This window comes from Venturia canescens, chromosome 10, assembly GCF_019457755.1.
Source record: "Venturia canescens isolate UGA chromosome 10, ASM1945775v1, whole genome shotgun sequence".
Lineage (NCBI taxonomy): Eukaryota > Metazoa > Arthropoda > Insecta > Hymenoptera > Ichneumonidae > Venturia > Venturia canescens.
In genome coordinates, this window is record NC_057430.1 from 6602579 (window position 1) to 6624264 (window position 21686).

At 40.6% G+C, this 21686-nt stretch overlaps 3 protein-coding genes across 3 annotated transcripts in view; all 3 read right to left on the bottom strand.

Moving 5' to 3' along the window:
* LOC122416750 (titin homolog) overlaps positions 1–10667 on the bottom strand; it is a 31174-nt gene extending 20507 nt beyond the window's left edge. Inside the window, exons 1-7 of the mRNA XM_043429793.1 lie at positions 10141–10667; positions 9168–9254; positions 8885–9010; positions 8538–8777; positions 7867–8454; positions 7618–7754; positions 4339–4575 (exon numbers count right to left, since the gene is read on the bottom strand). Of these exons, the coding sequence (XP_043285728.1) occupies positions 4339–4575; positions 7618–7754; positions 7867–8454; positions 8538–8777; positions 8885–9010; positions 9168–9254; positions 10141–10667 (1942 nt within the window). The remainder of the gene's footprint in view (positions 1–4338; positions 4576–7617; positions 7755–7866; positions 8455–8537; positions 8778–8884; positions 9011–9167; positions 9255–10140) is intronic.
* A 1456-nt stretch (positions 10668–12123) lies between these two features.
* LOC122416751 (uncharacterized protein F54H12.2-like) lies at positions 12124–13467 on the bottom strand. Its single transcript, XM_043429794.1, has one exon. It carries the CDS (start codon positions 13465–13467, stop codon positions 12124–12126), a length of 1344 nt encoding a protein of 447 aa, XP_043285729.1.
* Positions 13468–18507: 5040 nt separating this feature from the next.
* On the bottom strand, positions 18508–21476 carry LOC122416752 (uncharacterized). The gene is made up of 2 exons (XM_043429795.1): positions 21375–21476; positions 18508–21123 (listed from the first exon to the last, which is right to left on the bottom strand). The coding sequence occupies exons 1-2, from the start codon at positions 21474–21476 to the stop codon at positions 18508–18510; spliced, it is 2718 nt and encodes a 905-aa protein (XP_043285730.1).
* Between the last annotated feature and the right edge of the window lie 210 nt (positions 21477–21686).

A 21686-nucleotide genomic window follows, 5' to 3' on the forward strand; every position in this document is an offset into this window, starting at 1 on the left:
AAGTATGACGATGGAATAGATGGGTCATACGAGTTCATGTACTTGTTATTGGCACGGGCATGTCTTTTGGAGCATTGACTAAGACCACCTCGGATACCTCTCTCCACAAACAATACCATGTCGATGTCTGTGAGCAATTCAAACTTTACTTTTGTATATTTCATCATGGCATCCCAGGTATATCCGGGGAGAGTGTAGTAAAACGCAGGGTCAAGACCATAACTTTTCAGGCAAGTATCGCGAAAATTCTCAAAGATATCGGCTAATAGTAATACGTCAGTCTTCAAGTATAAATCGCTGTATTCGCCGAGCGTTCGCGTTGAAAATCGTTCCCACACATTTTTCGCATGTGCATACTCCTTCTCGGAAACTGTTGAATCAGTTAAAGAGCTGTAAAATGCTTCCCGCGGTGGAAGCTCCGTTTCATCCAACTTTTCGAAACTGTCAATATACTCGTACGGGAAGACACCTTTCCGTGTTAATAAATGAAAATGGTCTACATCTTGGAATTGCGACTTTAACGTCGCGAGTTTATCTACAGTTAAAAAGGATGCTAATTTGTCTAGGCTCGTATTGAGAAATCTGAGCGAGTCAATGAAACGCAATTTTATATTTTTCCGCGTGTCTTTGCCTGTTTGAACCGTTTTCGAGAAGGAGATGTACTTTTCTTTTGTTATTGGGAGCAAGTCGATTTTCCCCGCGAACGCAGTTGCTACTTCTTTAATTATAAAATGTGCATCATAACCGGATAAATTGTGGAAAACTATTGGCATGAAAAACGAATTCTGATAGTTTAAATTACAATTTGAATGAGCCGGACCTCTGAATTGCCCTGTCAGGTGGCAATGATCGCGAACACGCTCGTCACCCTCGACAAAAGGTTTCTCACAAATATGGCACTCTTTTTCTTCCCGAAATTTCCTCCACTCTTGCGGAGACAATTCTTTCATCGGAACGTTCGTAAGAAGAATCTTTTCTACGCGCAAAGCTAATTGTTTAAGTTCTTCTACGAACCATTCCACGCAGTCCTCACCTCGGCGTTCGTGGTATCCCGAAAGCGAATCATCGTAGGAGCACTTTACATAATATCCAACGCTGAAGACGCGATGATGTTGGCTCTTATTTTTCTCCCTTTCTTCAGCGCTGGTCTTCTCCAAGATGCATTCGGGGTCGGCGTATACCACGAACGGGAGACGCTCCTTCCGATTGGCATTGGTAAACTCCAACCATTTGTCGTTCTCAGCTGGTAGTCGAACGGCACAATCGTTGATAACGCCACAATCCACCTCATGGAACTGCAGCTTATCAATGGTTGGGAAGTAATGAAGGCATCTATAATAATCAAAAATTTCAAATATTTACAGTATATTATCATAATCGTAAAGAAATGTATACAGTTGTATATTAAAAATACTTACCGATCACATATGTATTTCTTGTGCCCATCAGAATTGAGCTGTGAGTTGACGAGCCGGGATAAATTCTTGATCCACGCGAAGTGTCCAATTCCACATCCCGACACGTCTTCGATGTAAAGCAAGTTGAAGTGTCGCTCTTTCTTCTCCTTGCTCACGCGGACTGGTAGAATGACTTCCTCCTTCTCGCTATAGACATTGATTGAGAGATTATTCTTCTTCTCAAATTTCCCAATCTGGTCCAACGTCATAGGGAAGTTGATGCCTTGGAAGTTGAATATCGTTGAATAATGCGGGTAAGAGGATGTGCGATCGCTGTTTTTTTCTGCTGGATAAAGTGCAGCAGTCATAGCCCATCCAAAACACGCATTATCCGCCGATTTCACATTTACCACCGCTCTTTTCAACTGTATACGTTTCGCCAATGAAACGTGACATCCCGCCCGCAAAGCGTTGTACTTGTTGATGTTCACAGTTAAATTTGTTATTGATGTTAATGTCCAGCCACTGTCACTCTCCTGGAACTCCTCGAGCGATCTCAGAGTCGGCTCCACGACTCGCTTCCGATACCACTCACTCAAGTCCGATGTTGTGAAAAGTTCAACATTTCCCGTGTTGACACTTTTATTTGCCCGCTTATCGCCCACGGTAAACTCTCCGTTAAACGAAGTGTTCACTTTTATACTATTATATTTGCAAATATGAGCCTGCACTTGTTCTTCAACAAGCTCATACGCATCCAATAGAAACTTTCGTGGGTCGATATGATCACGATTAATCACAGCACCGGTTGACAAGCGATTTTCAAATGCGCTGTCAATTTCACGCCATGTTAATCCATGATCATTTAATCCTCCGCCCCAATGTATGAAGCGTTGGCGTGTTGCCTGCTTCAAACATTCGAGACGCAAGATTTGCGAAGTGACCGAGTGGTGATATCCGAGTCGCGGTCGTTTCGATCGAACTTGCTCCTCCAGCGATTCGATGAGGGTATCACACTGGTGTTCCCACACCAAAAATTGCTCCAACGTCCGCAGGAGAGTTGCTTGCATACGCAGCAATTGCTCGGTAGCGATGTCGACGGTGAGAGACATGATGCGCTGAACGAAATTTGACTCGAAATGTAACTGTTACGTCGTCTCAACAGAGTCTGAACCTTCCTCAAAATTGTTTCATTTTATATACGCGTTTTTTCGTTTCTGAGGTGGGGATGAGTAGGAGGGAGGAAAAATCTTGACTTTTCTGGAAACTCGAATGTGGTACCCAGGTTCTAATCGAGGAAGTGCGGTTGACTTCAAAAATCCCTTCTTGCGCCTTTTGAGAAATGCCTCTGCAGGTTAAAAATGTGCAACACCGGACACATAAATCTGTCATTGAGCGAGTGCATCTCTGTAAAGATTTCTAGTCCAATGTGAACATTTTTTTTTCTCGGAAAACATTCTTCTAAACATCTCTCAAGTCAAAAGTTGGAGGGAAGGGCAGGTGCATTTTTAAAGAAATCTCATCACGATCTCACGAATGTAAAAATATGTAATATGGGACACATAAATTTCTCATTAGGGGTCTCCGTCACGGATTCCAATAATTGAGAGCACTTTTCTTCTCAACTGACTTTTCTTAAAACTCCGCAGGAAACATAAATCAGTCATTCGAGGGGGGGGGGGGGGGGGCATCCACGAGTTCTTTTTATTCCTGAAAATATACTTTGTCTATGCAATGCCGCAAACAGGACCGCTGCATCCCCTCTCCCCCTCTTTGTTACCCTGAGAACCTCCACACACCATGCAGCCCCCGCAATGCGCTTCCCCGTTGTCGCACTCCCCCTAAGAGCCCATCGGTTAAAACTGGTTTTGAAAACAGAAATCTTGTCGGAACTTGCACCACCTCAAGAATACAAACAAATGTAACACAAAACACATAAATTTGTCATTAGTGTGACATGCAAACATCGTAGGTCACGGAGTCCGATAACTGAGATCATCTTTGGAAAGAGCAGAAAATTTCGTCCAATACAATCTGATACCGGAAACATAAATGTCATTGGTGGGTGCGGTGAAAAAAAAAACCTTTGTCCCAAATTTTTTGTCTCTTCAAAGTGCCGCCGCACCCCCGCTGTCCGAGAACCTTCCCCCTCCACATACCATGCAGCTCCGCAACGGTCCCCGCGCTCCCCCGTCCCCGTTCCCCCCTGAGATCCCGGAGTTAGAACTGGTATAGCCTTACCACTCATTCATTCGCCTTATCTACTTTCTTACTTCGTATTTTCAATTTTTCATATTTTCGTTCTCTCGCTCCGATTTCCTCGCCCCCGTTCATTCGACTTTCATCGACTTAACTCTCGTTTCTTATCCCGTCATTCTCCCGCTGTCATTCTCTCTCAATCGTCATTCATTCTAGTTCGTCACGTTTTCGTCTTTTCCTTCTTTCGCCCTTTTCTACTTCCTTATTTCGTATTTTCATATTTTCGTTCTCTCGCTTTCCATCTCGCTCCCTCTGTCCCCTTCGAACCTCTCGTTTTTTAACCCTCCGCCCCATCGTTTTCCCGCTCCGATTTCCTCGCCCCCGTTCATTCGACTTTTGTCGACTTAACCCTCGTTTCCAATCCCGTCATTCTCCCGCTGTCATTCTCTCTCAATCGTCATTCATTCTATTTTGTCACATTTTCGTCTTTTCCTTTATCATTTCGCTCTGTTCTCCTCCTTCCTCATTTCGTATTTTCATGTTTTTTTTCTCTCGTTTTCCATCTCCCTTCCTCTTTTCCCTCCAAACCGTTCGTATTCAATCCTCAGTTCCATCGTTCCATTATTTTTTTATTCGCTCCGATTTTCTCACCCTCGTTCGTTCGTCTCTCGTCCATTCTTTTTATGCTCATCTTATATACAATTATTTTAAACATTTATTCAATTTAGCTTTTTCCCCTTACCTTTAGAAAATCTACTGCAATCTGGACATGTAACTTCATTTCCCGCGTGGGTTTTCCCTCCAACCTCGATATTTTTCAAAATTTCACTCTCCAGTCGAAATTTTGCATCTGCTTTTTGCGCAGCCGTCGCAGCGTCTTCCTTTTCGAGGAGTCTTCTCCTGGAATCTCCCATTTTTTTGGGCGTTACGAGCCCGAATTCGTCAAATAAATCTACCGACTCCAAATATTTTCTATTGTCTAAGATGTATTCAAAAATTAAAATTATTTTTTATATCGGAAAAAATGGAAATATTTTTCTTGCCGTGTTTTCGAAGGATCTTGACTGGGTAACTTTTATTACCCCACAGTCCAAGCAAAGTCCCGTCCGATTTTTCCTCAATGTCCGATGTATTCAACACATTTATTGTGTTTTTTTTACACGTCGTCCAAAGAACAAGCGAGAACATTCTTTAACGTTCTCTGTGACACGCACGTCAATTCGATAAAACTGTTTGAAGTCGAATGGTCAATGAACATCGGTCCATGGCACACGCCGTAATCGCTTGTCATTTTATTATCAAATAACTTGAAACGGCTGGTCAATTGAATTATTTCACGAGACAATTTTCATTCGTGTGATTTTAAGGTTTGATATTTACGTAATCTCGTTTACGCGAAAGTTTCTATTTTTGAATAACTGTACAGTTCAATTGACTCGAATTTGTCGAGACGAATTTCGTTTATGTGATATGATCGTGTAATATTCACGTCATCATTTTCGTTATTCGATTCGAAAAATAATTCGCACTATGCCAAAACGGGGAGCATTTTTCGATGAATTATCTCGGGCTACGCGATATCGGTGGTTGAAACGGATAAAAGAAAATGAGAAGAATAGTGACAGTGAAAGTGATGAGAAACCGGATTTTTCCGAATCAAGTGAAGAAGAAGAAGAAGAAGTTGTTGTTTAGAATGGACGTTCCAAAAACGCGAATGATTCAAGTGAACGGAGAGTCATTCAAGAGTCACCGATTCCGCCTGATATTGAATATACCGCTCCTGTCAACGATTTTGAAAAGGGTCATTCGAGCATAGTTGATGCAGAATTGAGTGACGGTTATTCGACTTCATCTTCAATCGACAATTCATCTATGGATAATGACAGTGTCAGAAATATTCAGATAATGATTCAGATTGTGTCAGTGACGAAGAACTAAATTTTTGTGATGATGGACTGACGGATAATCGCAAACAACTTATATATGACGGAGCAAAAATAACAGTAGATGAAAGTGTCACCGCTATTCTATCATATTTTTTAAGGTTCGAACTGTCAGCTACATGTCTATCGAGCACTATAGAGCTGATCCGAATTCATTGCAAGAATGAGAATCGAGTGGTAAAATCGTTGTACAGATTGAAAAAACTTTTTGATACTATTGAAACCCCTATAAAAAGGCACTATTTTTGTTCGGCATGTTCGTTCTCATTAGAATCAAGACAGTCGGAATGTCCGAAGTGCAACGGAAGTTGTGAAAAAAGTAGCTACTTTTTAGAACCCGATCTTATTGGGCAAATACAAAAATTACTAGTAAAATCTGATTTTTACGAAAGTTCGAACTATCCTGCCTCGAGGAAAAAAAAAATCGATAATTACGAAGATATTTATGACGGCAAAGCGTATAAAGATTTCACTCAAAAAAATATTGCTCTCGGTGAAAAAATGATGACTTTTAGCTGGAATTCTGACGGGTTTCCAGTTTGGTCTTCATCCACTTGCAGTGTCTGGCCAGTGTACCTCCAAATAAATGAATTACCGTATTTAATCCGGACAAAAGCAGAAAACATCATACTTGCGGGTATATAGTTTGGAAAAGGCAAACCAAATGTCAATTTTTTCCTGGACAAATGTCTTTCAAAAAGCATGGATAAACTTCGTGATGGTGTCGAGTTTTTTATCCCTTCCGAAGATAATCGGTTAAAAATTAAAGGAGCGATTGTGTGTGGAACATGCGACTTGCCGGCAAAATGCCATTTCTTCAATACGACGCAATATAACGGCGAATATGGTTGTCCGCACTGTATACAAAAAGGAAAAATAGTAGAGAAGAGTCGCGTTTATCCAATGCAAAGACCTGCTACTATACGAACAACCACAGATACAATAAGCAATGCTATACGGGCACATCGCAACAAATTGTGATGTGAATGTGAAAAACTCGAGGTTTTTTCAAATAGTGAGTGCAGCTTAGAGTTCATTTTTGAGTGCAGAAAGTTACATAATAAAATATTAGCCGACGACATTTGCCAATTGGATGAAGTACTATTCACGGTTGCAATATCTGACACGGATAAAATTTATGCCATGGAGCCTTTCAATTTTATAGAAAACGAATAACCTCCGAAAATTAAAGGTAGAAATAGCGGGTCAAAGAGAGAGAAAAAAGACATAATAGAAAATAAATTTCTTAAAAGTCGGATGGTGGTATATGGAAAACAATTGTGAAAATTATTAATTTTAACTTGGAGAAATAGATGGAAGAGAAAAAGCCGGAGTTGAACGCGGAGCCTAGAAAACGAAAGCAATGGTATTTAGGGAGAGGGGGGAGGGAAGGAAAAGATAGAATGGAATTCGGAAGATAAGCGGATAGAGGAAATAAGAGAATAGAAATGCTTAGATTTTTGGTTCAGGAGCAATGGGGGACTAGATAGGCACACAAAGGATAGAGTTAGAAAAGCGGCGATATACAGGGTGATTCAGGATAACCTATAAACCCGTTACTGGCGTGTTCGGGACGCATTTTTAAGCAAAACTGCAAAGGCATTTTTCTGTGAGTGCAATAGTTTTTAAATGAGAAGCAATAGAATTTTGCATTTCTCAACGAATCAGAAGGTCTCTTGGCACCATGACAGGCGACGCTTCAGTGGCGTAGAAGTCGGGTGCGAAAGTGGCTGGGGCCAGCAACGATCAGCCGACAGCGATTTCGTTTGTTTGAGAGTCAACTTCACGCGAAGGCTATGTTCACGCGAAAGACTGTTTGATTCCAAGTGACACTTGACATTTGGCTGTCAGCTGTGTTACCGATAGGATGAGGCACCTGACGTCATACCACTCGGACGAAAATGCTCCGTACTTTCAGGTGACGGTTTGCGATAGTGACGTCATACGAAATTTTGATTGAATTTAATAACAACAACAACAACAACAACAACAACAACAACAACGACGACGACGACGACGACGACGACGACGACGATGATGACATGATGATTCCGATGAAGAAAAAGGAAGTTACTTACCCATTTCTAGCATCTCTTCCACCGCGTCCTCGAAGGTCTCGTACAGGAATAACCGAACCTTGGCTCGGTTGTTTGGCAAGTGTTCTATCGTCTCGATTACGAATTTTTTATTCGTTTCTGTTAAATAACCGACGTTTCTGAGCAAATTGGCATTCCGATACTTTTCATCAATTGATGTTTCGCATCGAAAAGCCAGCGGTGGACAGGCACGTAATTCATCTGAGCGTTTCTTCAGGGTATTCCGTCTACCGAACCTGGGCTCGGTTGTTTGGCAAGTGTTCTATCGTCTCGATTACGAATTTTTTATTCGTTTCTGTTAAATAACCGACGTTTCTGAGCAAATTGGCATTCCGATACTTTTCATCAATTGATGTTTCGCATCGAAAAGCCAGCGGTGGACAGGCACGTAATTCATCTGAGCGTTTCTTCAGGGTATTCCGTCTATATTTCTTGATAACGCCCATGTCAACGAGGTGTAAGGAAAACCCACCCTCGTCTCTGCTGACAACCTGGCCTCGTCTGTGAATGCCGTTTTTTGAAACCAGGCACAATTCTCCAACGGCGAGGCCTTCCTCCGTGAGTCGAAACGCGTGTCTGCTCCATCTTCTGAGCTTTTTGTCCAACCAGCTAGCGTACTCTTCATTTTTAATGAGTGAGACGCTGAAGTCGCTGAAGTTTCTCCAAAATAGCATTTTGACTTCTTCTTTTAGGCCGAGCGACAATTCCGCAGTATAGTTCGGGATTTCCATAATCATTTCGTCTTCTCCGCTGGACGCGGAGTCGCTGCTCAGGAGTAACAGATATGCCTGTCCCGCCTGTTGAACTGGATCCTCTAAGCTGCAAAATTAAAAAAATTAAAAGTTTCATTTTCCAGTATATTCTGGGAGCAAACAACGCATCATTTTCAATTGTTGACATACTTATCGATAATGTTAGCGCCCTCGTCAGGTACGACCTCGGCAGGTACGACCTCGGGTGGTAAGACCTCGGGTGGTAAGACCTCGTCAGGTACGCTCCCTTCTGAGTCGACGTCCATTAGTTTTTCTTCCCGGGACTCATTCGAATTGTTCGGATCTTCCACTTCGTCGTCGCCGACCTCACGGTTCGACTGCACGTTTGACATCGGGTCCATATCCAAAATGTTTCGATCCTCGTCCGCCCTGAAAAAAATGAATAAATAAAAATAAAATTAAAAAACAAAAGGGTTTGCAGGTGGGTTTTGCCCACACGAAATTTTGCCGACAAAAAAAAATATTTGCCGACATACCTTTGTTCGATATTCTCGTCGATTCCGGAATTTTTGACATTTGAAGTCTGCGCCTTATTCATCGGCTGGACGGATTCATCGTGTCCTGTTAGTTGAGGTAGACTGGGTTGGGACGATGGACCTGAACTGCTCGTTGACGGCCGGAAACGAATAAAATAAATAATTAATGATAAAATGATAAAAAAAACCGAGTTTTACTATCTGCATGCGCAATGAAAATATTGCATAGCATGCTCCCGGAATATGCAAACTATCTGCACGATGCAGAGCGTCCTATACATACGTTTGAGCAAGCAAGTCCTGAGCCAGCCCGGACATATGTCGATCGAATATATTTTGGTCACGCAGGTCTGGCGCAATCGTATAGCTCCTGGAATGAGAAGAGTAAAATAGTATATTACACTACAAGGGCAGAAAGTTTGATATTTCTGCCCTGCGCGTCATTTGAAGCGCAGTTCAGGGCTATCAAACGTCTGCCCGTGTAGTGTATACTATTTTTCTTTACAGCCGGTCGAAAGTACGTTTCTTTTGGAACATGTATCTATCGATAGAAGATGTTTTGATGCCTGCCCCGACATTTGCTGCACGAGCGAAGCGAGTGGTGCTGGTCGGGGGCAGGCATCAAAACATCAAACCGACCAGCAGTACTCGCTTCGCTCGTGCAGCAAATGTCGGGGCAGGCATCAATAAAACAAGATTAGCGAAGATAATTTATATGAATATTTGCATTCTTATAAGCCTGAAAATGGATCATTATTCCGAACGACTATATTTATTTCATCAGTCTATCACATTATTTATTGTCTACGCATTGATTTCATCTGGGAGGCTATTTTCGAATCAGCACTATTCGTTCGAACGTATACGAGTAGACTACATACAGGTATGGCGCCCCCCACTCCTATCCCCACTCCTTCCCCCACCACAACACCTACCCATTCCAAGCTACTTTTTCCCACTCCACCGGTAAATAGCTTGGCGGACAGGTGTGATGGGGGGGGGGGGGGGGGGAAGGAGGGGGATAGTGTGAGAAGTACCATACCTGTATGTTTTTCTACTTTTTTCTTTTTTTCTCTTTGGGAGTAGTGGGTCGAATAACACTGTTGAATACATTTAAATTGTTTTTTTATTTTTCACTCATATTCTAAATACATTAATGGTTTACAAAATATTTGAAAAAACCCATATATTTATTACGATGACAATATTGTTTATGTAGTTGACGCGCTGCATTCTATTATCTACACGTACAACACCTTTGTGTACAAGCAAATCTACGATCCGTGAAACTACCACCACCACCACTCATCATATCATTTTTACGAACACTGTTATTTATCCGACGGGATGCGAAGGCTTTATAATATTGACGCACTATTTCATCATTTTTTCGGGGATTATCAGAGAAGAGATTGTTGAATTTATCCATACCAAAACCACAAGACATAAGGTGCAAAAAAATAAAACAAAATTGGCCACAAACGTCTGAAGAATCACTTTGGAGTTGCTTAACGTTGAAACGGAAGAACTTGCAATTTCTCCGGAGTCGTTCGAGGTGTTGTGGAATGATTGGTGGTAATCCGTAACTATCGAAGTACCATCCGCTTCCATTTCGATCGACGTACATTGCGACCCAGTGCTCGCCAGGTTTTGAGTGTTCATCTGTGTTCACAATTATTCCAGCAGGCCTTGTCCAAGTACGAGGAATTTCATCAGCCGGAAATACTCCAGTAGTCGCAATCGGTAAATAACGTAGAGCGTCTCGAATTTGTTGTGTGTTCATTAGGGTGGCCCTTAATATGGGTAAAAAAAAAATTGATCGCGCCGCCCCCCAAAACGGTTCCAAATGATAAAAAAAAATCTACGCAAAGCCGTAGCTATGTCCGGTAAGAGGAAGACGTGCCTGTAAGCATGAACTTGGTTTTAAATATCAATTTATCTGCATGATTTAGTAATTTTTAAAAATGTTGTATTTCAGTGAAAAATGGTCACATCGAGGTCTAAAAAAACGCATTTTGAAGCTTCAAGTTTCCAATTTCAAGATCTTATGACGAAAAAAATGCAGAGCTACATGTTGTGCGCAATTTTGAGAAAAAGTGCGAGAAAAAAACAGCAAATTTTTATGCTTTTTTATCAATTCAATAAGCGTAGATTTATTTTTTTCAACTAAGCCATGGTATGGACCGGATAGCTGGTTTATTAGGCTTCAATTTTCTTTTTTTAAAACTTGGGTAGGACCATTTTTTGCTGAGATGTTGAACTTTGAATGAAAAACTCTTTTGTCTTTGATGAAAATTGGAATGATGTCCTACAAGGTTCCGTTGCAATCTTGAAGATCCATTTTTTATTCTATCCTTGTCGTGACGGCGCATGAACACCCTAGTGTTCATGCTCCGTTAGCAAATTGAAGAATGGTGAAAAGATATACTTTTTCACTTTATATCTGAATTCATAACAGATGCATATCGCAGATAATGCTCATGAATAGTTTCTATTCCTTCAAATGAGAACTTCGGTTTGAGGAAAATTTATACAGGGGAAGCAACTCATAAATAAATCTTCACTCTTGTCGTCCGTTTCTGGATTTTTTTTCTCCTCCTCTGGGAGTACGGTGACAGGTACTTGATTATTCATCCGTAGGATAAATTTTTTCAACATGAGAGCCTGCGTTAATGCACAACGATTCGTAGGCTTCACAGCACCCAAACTATGTCGTAGACATCTACTGCGTGACGTGGATAATTTTTTGAATCCTGGGCATCCCCATTCCGGTTTTTCGAGATCGTTGATTTCTCGCGTAATTACATGGCTCAATAAATCGGCTTTTTCGTGACCGCGCGTCCAAATAGTTTTTGCATGCCGTGCTATTTCACGCAAATTGGCATAAAGTTGTTTACAGGAGACATCACCCTCGTATCATTCCAATCCATGGTGATGAAGAGTCAAAATTTGATTCTCGTGACGTATTATGCTGGGCAGTTCGTGGAATGCGTATGGAGGAGAAACAATCCAATGCATGGTGAAAGGTTGATTTAGAGCAACGACGGCAACTTCTTTCGGTAAAAAACGATGCTCTCTATCACGCATTCCCTGAATGTCGATGATTATTTCCATTTTTTACGTCCGTACTGAACAGCGGCGCGCAATGAACTGACTTGTTTTCTCTCCAAAATCCAATTCTCCGTCGAAAAGACGAACGACGAATGCAGAGTAATCTGACACCTGCTTTTTCTTGAAGTTCAACCGCTGAAGTCAGCAATTACTTGACGCGAGGCATCGATCTCCAGAACATTATCATATTCTGCATATACTATACAATTTACAGTAGAAGCGAGTGCCTCGGCAAATCGTACCTCGATTCTCACACTTCCATGTTTCACTAAATTCCAATGCGAACTGGTATTCGCGGAAAGATCAGGTGTCAAGTCAAATGCGAAGAGACAATAACCCCTTGGATAATTTTCTCGATTGATTGAGTTACCCTCGTTCAAAAAATGTATTCCCGTACCAGAAAATAATGTATGATAGGCATCAATGTAAAGATTATTTTGGGCGAAATCAGGTTGCAGAAGTCGAGAAGGTACTTGCGCCCCATCCACATATAATGAGAGGTAATTGATTTTATAGTTTTGAAAATTGAACGGATTCATTTGAACGTTTCCATTATATGCTCGATTATCGACAAATCCGATTATGATTCGTTTTGGAAGTTGCCCAAGCACGATGTTGTCAATCGTTTCTCCATGCACTCCTCCATGTAGCGAAATGGCTTTAACTTCAACGCGTGTAAGAGGGTATTTTGCTGTTGTTTTTGCCAATGCACGAGCATGAGAGAGTAAAACTCCTGGTGCAATTTTTGTTCGTCTTACTAATAATGTAGCTTCGCTTATATTCAAGCCACATGAAATATCCGGTTGAGAGCTCATTAGACAAAACGAGTCTCTTGCTCTCACAAGTCGCAGACGCATTTCTACACCATTTAAAAGGAAACGTTCTTGATTGAAAATATCACAATGTAAATGTCCAATTAAATCGACTGTTTTTCCAGCTGATAGTAGTTTTGCTCTTTCTCGCAAGCCGATATTATTTTTAAAACTCGTATCATCCATTTTCCCTGGAGTATCATCACTCCATAAAACGGAAGTCAAGTGAGATTTTTTGGCCGCAGGCCCATAATTTAACAATGTTTCTATGTAAGCACGGTATGCATAAGCGTTATTCGGTGGTGAAACGAGTTTTTGATTTAAATACACATCCACTTGATTAAACATGGAGTGTAGTAAATTGTTTACAGGGGCAATTTCTGGTAATTCCTTGGGCGCATCTTTCGATCCTTCAGCTTGCAAAGAGGTAGATGGAGTTTTTATTTGCACACGAAGACTTAACATGGTATGAGCGAGATCGATGTACTCATCACCTTGTCCGGGAACGACGAATTCTATCGGAGAATCATCTGTTAGAGAGGAAATAGGCTTATAGTGCACCCAATTTGATCCCTCGATCGTAGTTTGCGTAGGTGGTAGCGAAAAAAGTTCGAGCTCAGATTTTAAACATTCGCGTGAGTGTGTATGTAAGAAAGCCATGTTCGCTGTATTCCGAACGATCTCTTATGCAAATATATCAGCTACGCTACGATAATTTCTCCTTTTTTTCGTCGTTTTCCTCCGTTTGTTAGTCGGTTTCTTCTTAGTTTTCTTTTTCGTTTTAGCACTTTTCTTCTTTTTCTGAGCGGTTCGTCTCGTCCCACGGTCACTGAGAGAATGACCAGATGACGCTTTTTTCCTCATTTTATAGCCCGCGCCCGTCATTAATTTATCTATTTTTTCCTCAGCTTTCCGTTTTAAATTATTACCAGATTCGCGTAGTCTGGTATGAAATGATTCCTTCAAATTCATATTATTTCTGACGACATCAGATGCGATATTGGCACCTGTGCGAATAGCTTCTTTACCGATCGCAGCAGCTCCTTTTCGTAGAAGCGGTAATACACGACGAAAGAGTCCTCCCAAAAAACTTCCGATTCCGTTTCCTCGTTGGTTTAGGGCACCGACATAGACGTGACTGATTCCACCATAGCCGCGACGCCCATATTCCAGCAGAGCATCCTCGTCGTCGAAGTAATGTTCCATCAGTTATTTATTGTAAGCGCTTAAAATGTAGCGTCACGGTCAACGTCCCCTCCTCGAATGGAATTGGTTGTCCAAATTCGTCTCTTATATCGATTTCGATCGTGTGGATTTCATGGCGTATGAGAGGGATGTATCGTGGAGAAGGGAAGTGTACAGTTCTGTTCGCTCCATAAACATATTCATCTTCGACTTCTATGGAAACTTTTGATAATAATGGTGCTTGGACGTCTCCAATTATATAGGATTCGCAAATATCTGAGTATACGAACAGACTATGCGGGATTGCACGAGCTAGAGACGCAGGGCGATAACCTTTATATGGATGTTTAAAACTGATACCTTTTCCCTCCTCAGTAACTTCACCGAATCCTAACATTTTTGCAATTGAAGGAGACATACGAAACCCGTGGTACCTCGGCTCATCACATTTTCGCGAAACTTTAACGTATCCATTATGTTCTTGGGTAAATTCTAAATGTTCCATTATACATGGTAAATTATTTATCGTATCAAGCAAAGTGTTGATAGTACGATACACGCCGCTCGGAATAATATCCGTTTCTTCTAAACGTTTACTATGATCACTGCGACCAGACTTATCATAATCTCCGTGTTCAAAAGTTACAGTATGCGGTGTTCGCGGAATGTGATAGAAACTCATTGGATACCTTATTTCTTTGACAGCTACTCCCCACACTCCATCTAGGTGAAGATGGCGTGGTAACTTGGTGTTGAATTTTGTAGGGGCATTGTTAGGAAAATATCGTGTACTGCTGTACGACGAAGAAAAATTCTTTGTCTCTAAAATTCATTTTGCAGAGTCAGCAATTTTAGAATTTCGTTATTCCGAACGAACGCGAGATAATTCTTGCGAGTAAAAGATTCCGTCAATGGGCTCGTTGTTTAAATCGTGTAAAATATATACGACTGGATGACGGTTCCTTGATATTCGCTGTATTTTGAATATCTCTGGAGTCCATCCACTTTCGTAACCTTTCGCGAACGCAGCTTTTGCACTACTGATACTCACCAAGTCTCCTACACTGTATTTAGGCAATTCAATATTTAATTTTTTTCTCGAAGAATTATATCGGCGCGCGAGATTTTCACGAGCTAGGCTAGCATTTTCTAAAGTCACTTCAGAAGGTCGCATTCGTGTGCCAGAGTGACGCGTCTGATTATACGCATGTGCGAATTTTTGCAAAACATCGATATAACGCTTGTTTCGCGTGTATGTAAAGTATCGCCACATTCGGTTTTTAAGTGTGCGATTGAATCGTTCAGCAATCGATGCTTTGATATCGGGATTACGCGCTGTACGGAAATTAATTCTTTTTTGTGCTAAAAAATGTTGGAAAGGAGATCCCGTGAATTCTCGACCGCGATCTGTTTGTAAAAGAAGGGGAAATCTAGGATTTGAGCGTGAAAGTACCCGTGCAAACCCCTGAGACACATTTCCGCATGTTTTATCACGCAGCGGCTCGATCCAGGCAAATTTACTCAACACATCGATTACAACTAAAATATATTTGTAGCCATCGTTGTATGTCGCGATAGAACGGAGGTCCGCCAGATCAGCTTCCCATACATCATCAATATTATTCACATTATATGTACGTCGAGGAAATCGACGTCGGATGAGCCGATGTCTGGTATAAGCGTCTTGAGTCTCTAACCACGGCTCGACTTTATTTTTGTCAATACCTTTTACGTTTTTCAAATTTTCAGCGTTAGAAAAGGATGCAGGGTGGGAGGGATTATAATAGATCGATTTGAATCGTTTCATAGTTTTAACGATCTCCAAATAATTCGTTTTTTACTCGAGCGGCCACGTCCTTGTTGAAACCCAGTTGCGTCCGTCTCCTCGTACTCACTACTACTTGTATCTGAAGTTATATCAGCAATCTCTGGGGAGATGACGCGTTTGCGGGGCGTTGATGCTTCGATGATTGTAGGCTCTTGAAGTACCTCAGGGTTACCAATAAATTCTCGAGGCATCTGTATCTTTCGGAGATGTTCAGCGAAATGAGCACGACCCGTCGGTTTAACTCGTTTTCTAGCACGCATTGCATCATTGATGAGATCAACAATATTGGAATTAGGAATTCTGGTACCACCTATAGATACCACGCCGTTCGCATCCCAACTCATTCTTTTTGAGGGTGAGGTATTTCTATGAAGATTGCGCAATAACATTTTAGCCTTTGGGTGAAATTTTTTTGGAACACTGTCGATAATAAGAGTGTCGTTTAATCGCGATCTCATCTCAGCTGATTGTTCCGATGTATCATGATCTTCATTCGCTTCCATTTCATGTTTTTCCGAAGTTTCATCCGTTTTTGCGGAAGTATTCAATTTATTTTTCTCATCGTACTTTGAATGTGAAGTGAGATTCAGATATCTATGTAAAATCTGTAGATATGCTGTCGATTTATCTCTATCACTAGCATACGATGTAGAATTCAAAATTTCAGCCATTTCGGAGTACAAACGAGAAAGAGGAGTTCCCCTCGTTTGAACACTGCTCAGAGATGTTGTTAGAGGAGGAGAAAGCGTTTCGTCAGTGGATTTCTGTTGTTTTTCTCCAAGACGATGTAGATTATCATGTGGAATGAGAACCATTTTCCTCGCGTGTTCCATGCTCAAAATATTTCAATACCGGAACAAGGAGAAGCTTCAGAAAGGCAGTACAGCGATTGATGATGAAACGTCTTTTAGTTTTCCAATTTCCTCGTTTTTCAGCTAAGCGGCGAATCAATACTGCATATTTTCGCAGCCGACGTCTTTCACTATTTTTGAGGTTCACATTACCGAGCAATACATTGAGCGCACATTCACAGATTATTCGGATTAATGCTGGTTCGATTATTCGTAAAATCTGTCGTAGTTGATTTTGTGTAAAGTAGCAAAGTGCTCGTAAAATTATAACATGTTTTTTACCGAGACTTCCTCGCGCTGCCATTACAAACGCATTACTGGAACATCGCGAGATGTGTCGCGCGTTTTTATTTCTTTTTTTGGTAAATAAACGTAATTATATTGGTCATCAGGAAATACGCATGCGCGAAATCGGCAATTATCGGGTGTCGATTGTTTAAGATCCAGTAATAAATAGCCATGAGGGGCAGACGTAGCATCAAAATATACTTCTTGCAAAAAACGAGGATTTTCTGGATAAACCTGCCTGGCAAGATGTTGTATTTGGGCGCGGTCTCGAGGATTTTTAAAAATAACGATATAATTCGTGTTTAAAGAAATATCTCTCTGTCCGCGTCCTTGATGAAATATGTTTTGAGTTATGAAAATGACGCTCAGATTTTTATGATGACTCCCCTTTGTGAATAAATCTACAATGCTATTATTTGAGGCCTCACGCATTAAATCATCGATCACAATAAGTTTAGGACGCTGATCTGCTGAATAGTCACCAGATTGCGGTAATCCCTCGCGAAATTCGATTTTATTACCATACTCTGAATAACCAGGTTGCCATTCAGAGTAATAAAAAAGTATTCGATCGAAACGAACGTCAGCCATTTCGTGAATGTATTTGAAAAATTTTTTTACGAAAAAAGTTTTGCCACAACCAGTAGGTCCGCAAATTATGGAGGTCCATGGATGTTTCCACCGCGGATCCATAATGAGAAATGATTGTCAAAATCGAATGCTCTATATTTATATTCGTTCACGTTCATAAAAACAAGAATAAAAAATGTTAAACTGAATGACTTTCTTAAAAAGTAACCTGATTTTTTTTTCAATTAACTTTTGGAATAACAATCAGAATTATGTTAATAAACAATAATTATTACTCTTCGTTCATTATTATTTATACTAGCTATTTTTTTTTTAAATCTCATAGTCTTCATTACCTTTTTGGAGAGTGAGAGATCGCCTCTTACCTTTTTCTTCTCAGCATAAAAATAATAAGGAAATAACAGACAACCTTCTGAAGAATTCATTATTCAGACATGCTAAGAAATAATATCCGTCCTTCGGAAGAATTCACGATAACAAGTGTAGCGAAGCCAGGTCTTTAAACCTGAGGTGTAAAATAGCTAGCCGCGAGATAACGTCCAGCCTTCGAAAGAATGCGAAGTGTCAGGTGTAATGGAGTAAGGCCGTTTTACCCACGACGCAAAATGAAGCCCTGTGGATGGTAGAGTAGAACAAGGCCTCTTTACCCTACACGCCAGAGCTAGACGCACAATAGTATTCATTTTCGAGAGAATATGGAATTCCGTTGTGTCACTGTAAAAACTTTATCTTCTAAGATGGAAAAAAAGGAAGGCGCAATTTATTTCCGTAAACATACATAAAAATAAAGTTCACCATTTTTATTAAACGTTATCGCAGTATTTTTTTCATTACAAAACTGTACATAATTTTTCTTATTATAAAATTAAACAATAAAAATATGATAATACTAATCCCATTTTTTTTTCTTTTTTTTTTTTTACACCCTATATTAATATTTTATTACTCAATTCACATTCATGCCGTTGTTCGAACAAAACCGTAGGGTAGGGTACAATATTCTCTGTCCTGTTGACGTTTTACACTCACTGGGGCGCAAGACTTGGTTTCTTCGCGTGAAATTACATGATGGAACTCGGTACGTCTTATTGCATCGAATTTCAAAACGATTGGTGCACTCCTTTCTCCCGTCACAAATGAGCGAATCGTTTGATAATTTATTTGTTGACTATTTTGAAAGTTCAATGTGATACCTTTAACTTTACATACTTCTATAGTGGTACCATCAGGTTTACGCGCAATAAAAGAATAGAATTTTGGTCCACCCGACACAAACGAAGTGATGTATGAACCATCTCCGTACGCACTTAACTCGTCAGTCAGATCTCCGAGAAATTGTCCGACAGGAGGCTGGTATTCATCACTGCGTTCGTGACTTACATAAATGCACGAGTCGGTGTCACAATACAACACGCGACGACCAAGTCCCTCCAAATATTCATACAGTTTGAGTCGTGCCTGTGCCGTCGTATATGCTGCAATTACAACATTTGCTGTAAGCGATGGTCGAATAGCCTCATCAGCGTTTTTGTAATTTACGTACATAATTCTATGATTTACAGGTAAGATTCCTGTAATTTCAATTTCTGGACTTGTTAGTAAATCCATGAGCTCTACACGCGTAGAAATAATCAAAGTATTAGTTTGATTTTCACGCTGTCCAAATTTTCCCCAAAAAGAATTGAGAGCGAGTTTGGCAAGCGAGCGAAGACCCGGGTTGAAATCTATAGCATTTGCATCAAGCTCGACTCCTTCTGCATTTTTATAATCGTCGATGTATTGTTGCAACGCTTCAGGATTCCCAACACAATTCGTTGGTGCTCCGCTGGCTTCTTGTTTGATTTTTAGGAAAGTATTTATATAATCTGCAAAAAGACCTCCGCTTCGAGTTAGAGGGTCGTAGCGCGTAATTTCGTACTGCCAAATTTCGTCTACGTGTAATACAGTATAACCTAGTGAGCTCGCTTTCCTCAATTCATCGACAACCCATGTACCGTTGAAAGCACGGTCTTCTGGATTTACATGCTCGCAATTCCCATTTGTATCTAAATTCAGACAGCATGATTTACATAAAGCAAATAACAATTTTCCATGAGCTCGAAACGGTAAAACCGGAAAATACAAATCACGAGGGGGTAAAACGGTACACTTGACCAGGCCCTCAACACGCTCTAAAGAATTATTTTGTCCAATGAGAACGCGACACTCCTCACCGACGTACACTTTAGGATGACCTATTGGAAATTTTCCAGTTTTACATACCCATGGATATAATGAACATACATCTACATATTTTATTTTTTCACTTTCTTTTACTTCGTACATATTTACAAAATTTTCCGTTCTTCCTCCAAAAAATGCTTCACGCGGCTCAAGCGGTTCTGAAATCACCATAGGGTGATTTTTCACAAATTCAGCCATTTCATCATTATTTTTCAACATAGCATCATATTCGCATTCCCATATTTCTGTTAGTAAAAATCCCTGCTCTTTAATTCGTGCTGATATCGTAACAGTACGCTCGTATCGCTGATCCATTGTATCATCACAACGCATTCGTTTGTCTCTATTTATACGAAAGCAACGTTTACATCCATGCCAATAACAACCATGGAATTGCAAGACGTGACGAATATTGTTCTCCTCGTAATATCCGTCTACCGGAGGTAAGCCCAGGGGTAAACGCTGCTCTCGTGTGCGACCAGCGTGTGTGATAATAATACCATTTTCTCGCTCGAGCCATACGAGCCACGAAACAGCTTTACGAGATTGTTTATCAGCCCATCGATAACCTCCAGGGGGTAATAGTGCAATTTTATCCGCTGGTAGGAAGTTTTTGCGATATACTAATGAACATGCTGATGCTATTGTACAACTTTCAGCAAACGGGCAAACTTTACCGCATTGGATAAATAATTTACGAAAAGCTAAGCATGCTCGACGTAGCACTGATACATCATCGCGACAATATCGCAAAAATTCCTCAGCAAAATTAAAAATATATCCAGAGTCACTCGTTTCTTGGTACCATGCCATGAACCGCTTACGTTCCGCAGTAAACATTTTGTCAGGAGAATAAAAGTGCAGAGCTGGTAACGATCCGATATAATTTTGATTTCCTGGAGTGTTGAACAGATGAGGAAATGTACCTTTTGTCACAATATCATCAAATCCGAATGCTTTCGGTAGCGGACTGAGAGACATTGGCAAATAATTCAAACTATCGAGAAAACAGATTTTTCCTACTCTCATGGAAATTATTTTTGTTCCTCTCATTATCAGTGTAGGCATTTGAGTTTTTTGATCTTCAATGAGATAACGGAGTATGAATTGACTGTCAAATCCTCGAGCGTTATGAGCTATGCAAATTATTTTCTCAAATTTTGAATTAATAGCCAATTTTACAAGATTTCCTACTGGGTCGTCGGGAAATACAAATTCTCTCTGGCCACAAACTTCGCATTCATTTTCTATGATTTCATCGCTTAAACACGAGAGGCAAACACGTTGAGCTACACAGAGATTTGGTTCATGAACACGAGAAGAATTATCTCCTCGTAAACGTGTATGCTGCTGCGTTTCGAAATCATAGAAAATAAATTGCAACACTAAATTTTTTCATTCCGTTGATTTTTTCCGATCAAATGATTTAATTTTCAACGGAGCAATATAACAATTATGCGATGTGGGGCGTACGTGTTTGCATGTTTTACAAAACGACACTCCACATTCGTGAGGTGTTTTGCACCAGCTTTTAATATGTCTAGAACAAGAGCGACAAATTTTCAACATTTCGCAAACGCTAGATTCTTGCTTATTTTTACATCCTCGGACTTTACGAGCTCTAGCTTTTTTATGCAACTCGAAACACTGTACTCCAAAAAATGAACGATTGCAGTCATTACACGGGGTGAGTGGCTCGCCATTACCCCTACATTCTACTGATTTACGGCGTGAGCATTCTTTGGAGCACCGATGTTCGATCGCGCGAGTATATCCAGTGTTGCACAATGAACAAAATCCTCGACTTCCGAGAGCTCCGACTAGATTTAAAATCGGTTGGAAATGACGGGAACGCTCGTAATAAATTATAAACAAAATATGCTTTATTCGACCGAACTCTGAAATAACATTTT

Coding starts and splice junctions, on each gene's coding strand:
- LOC122416751 (XM_043429794.1), bottom strand. CDS start 13,467: ATGGCTTTCTTACATACACACTCACGCGAATGTTTAAAATCTGAGCTC.
- LOC122416752 (XM_043429795.1), bottom strand. CDS start 21,476: ATGGCGAGCCACTCACCCCGTGTAATGACTGCAATCGTTCATTTTTTG. Junction 21,124..21,374: donor AGCTCGTAAAGTCCGAGGAT/GTAAAAATAAGC, acceptor TTCGAAACGCAG/CAGCATACACGTTTACGAGG.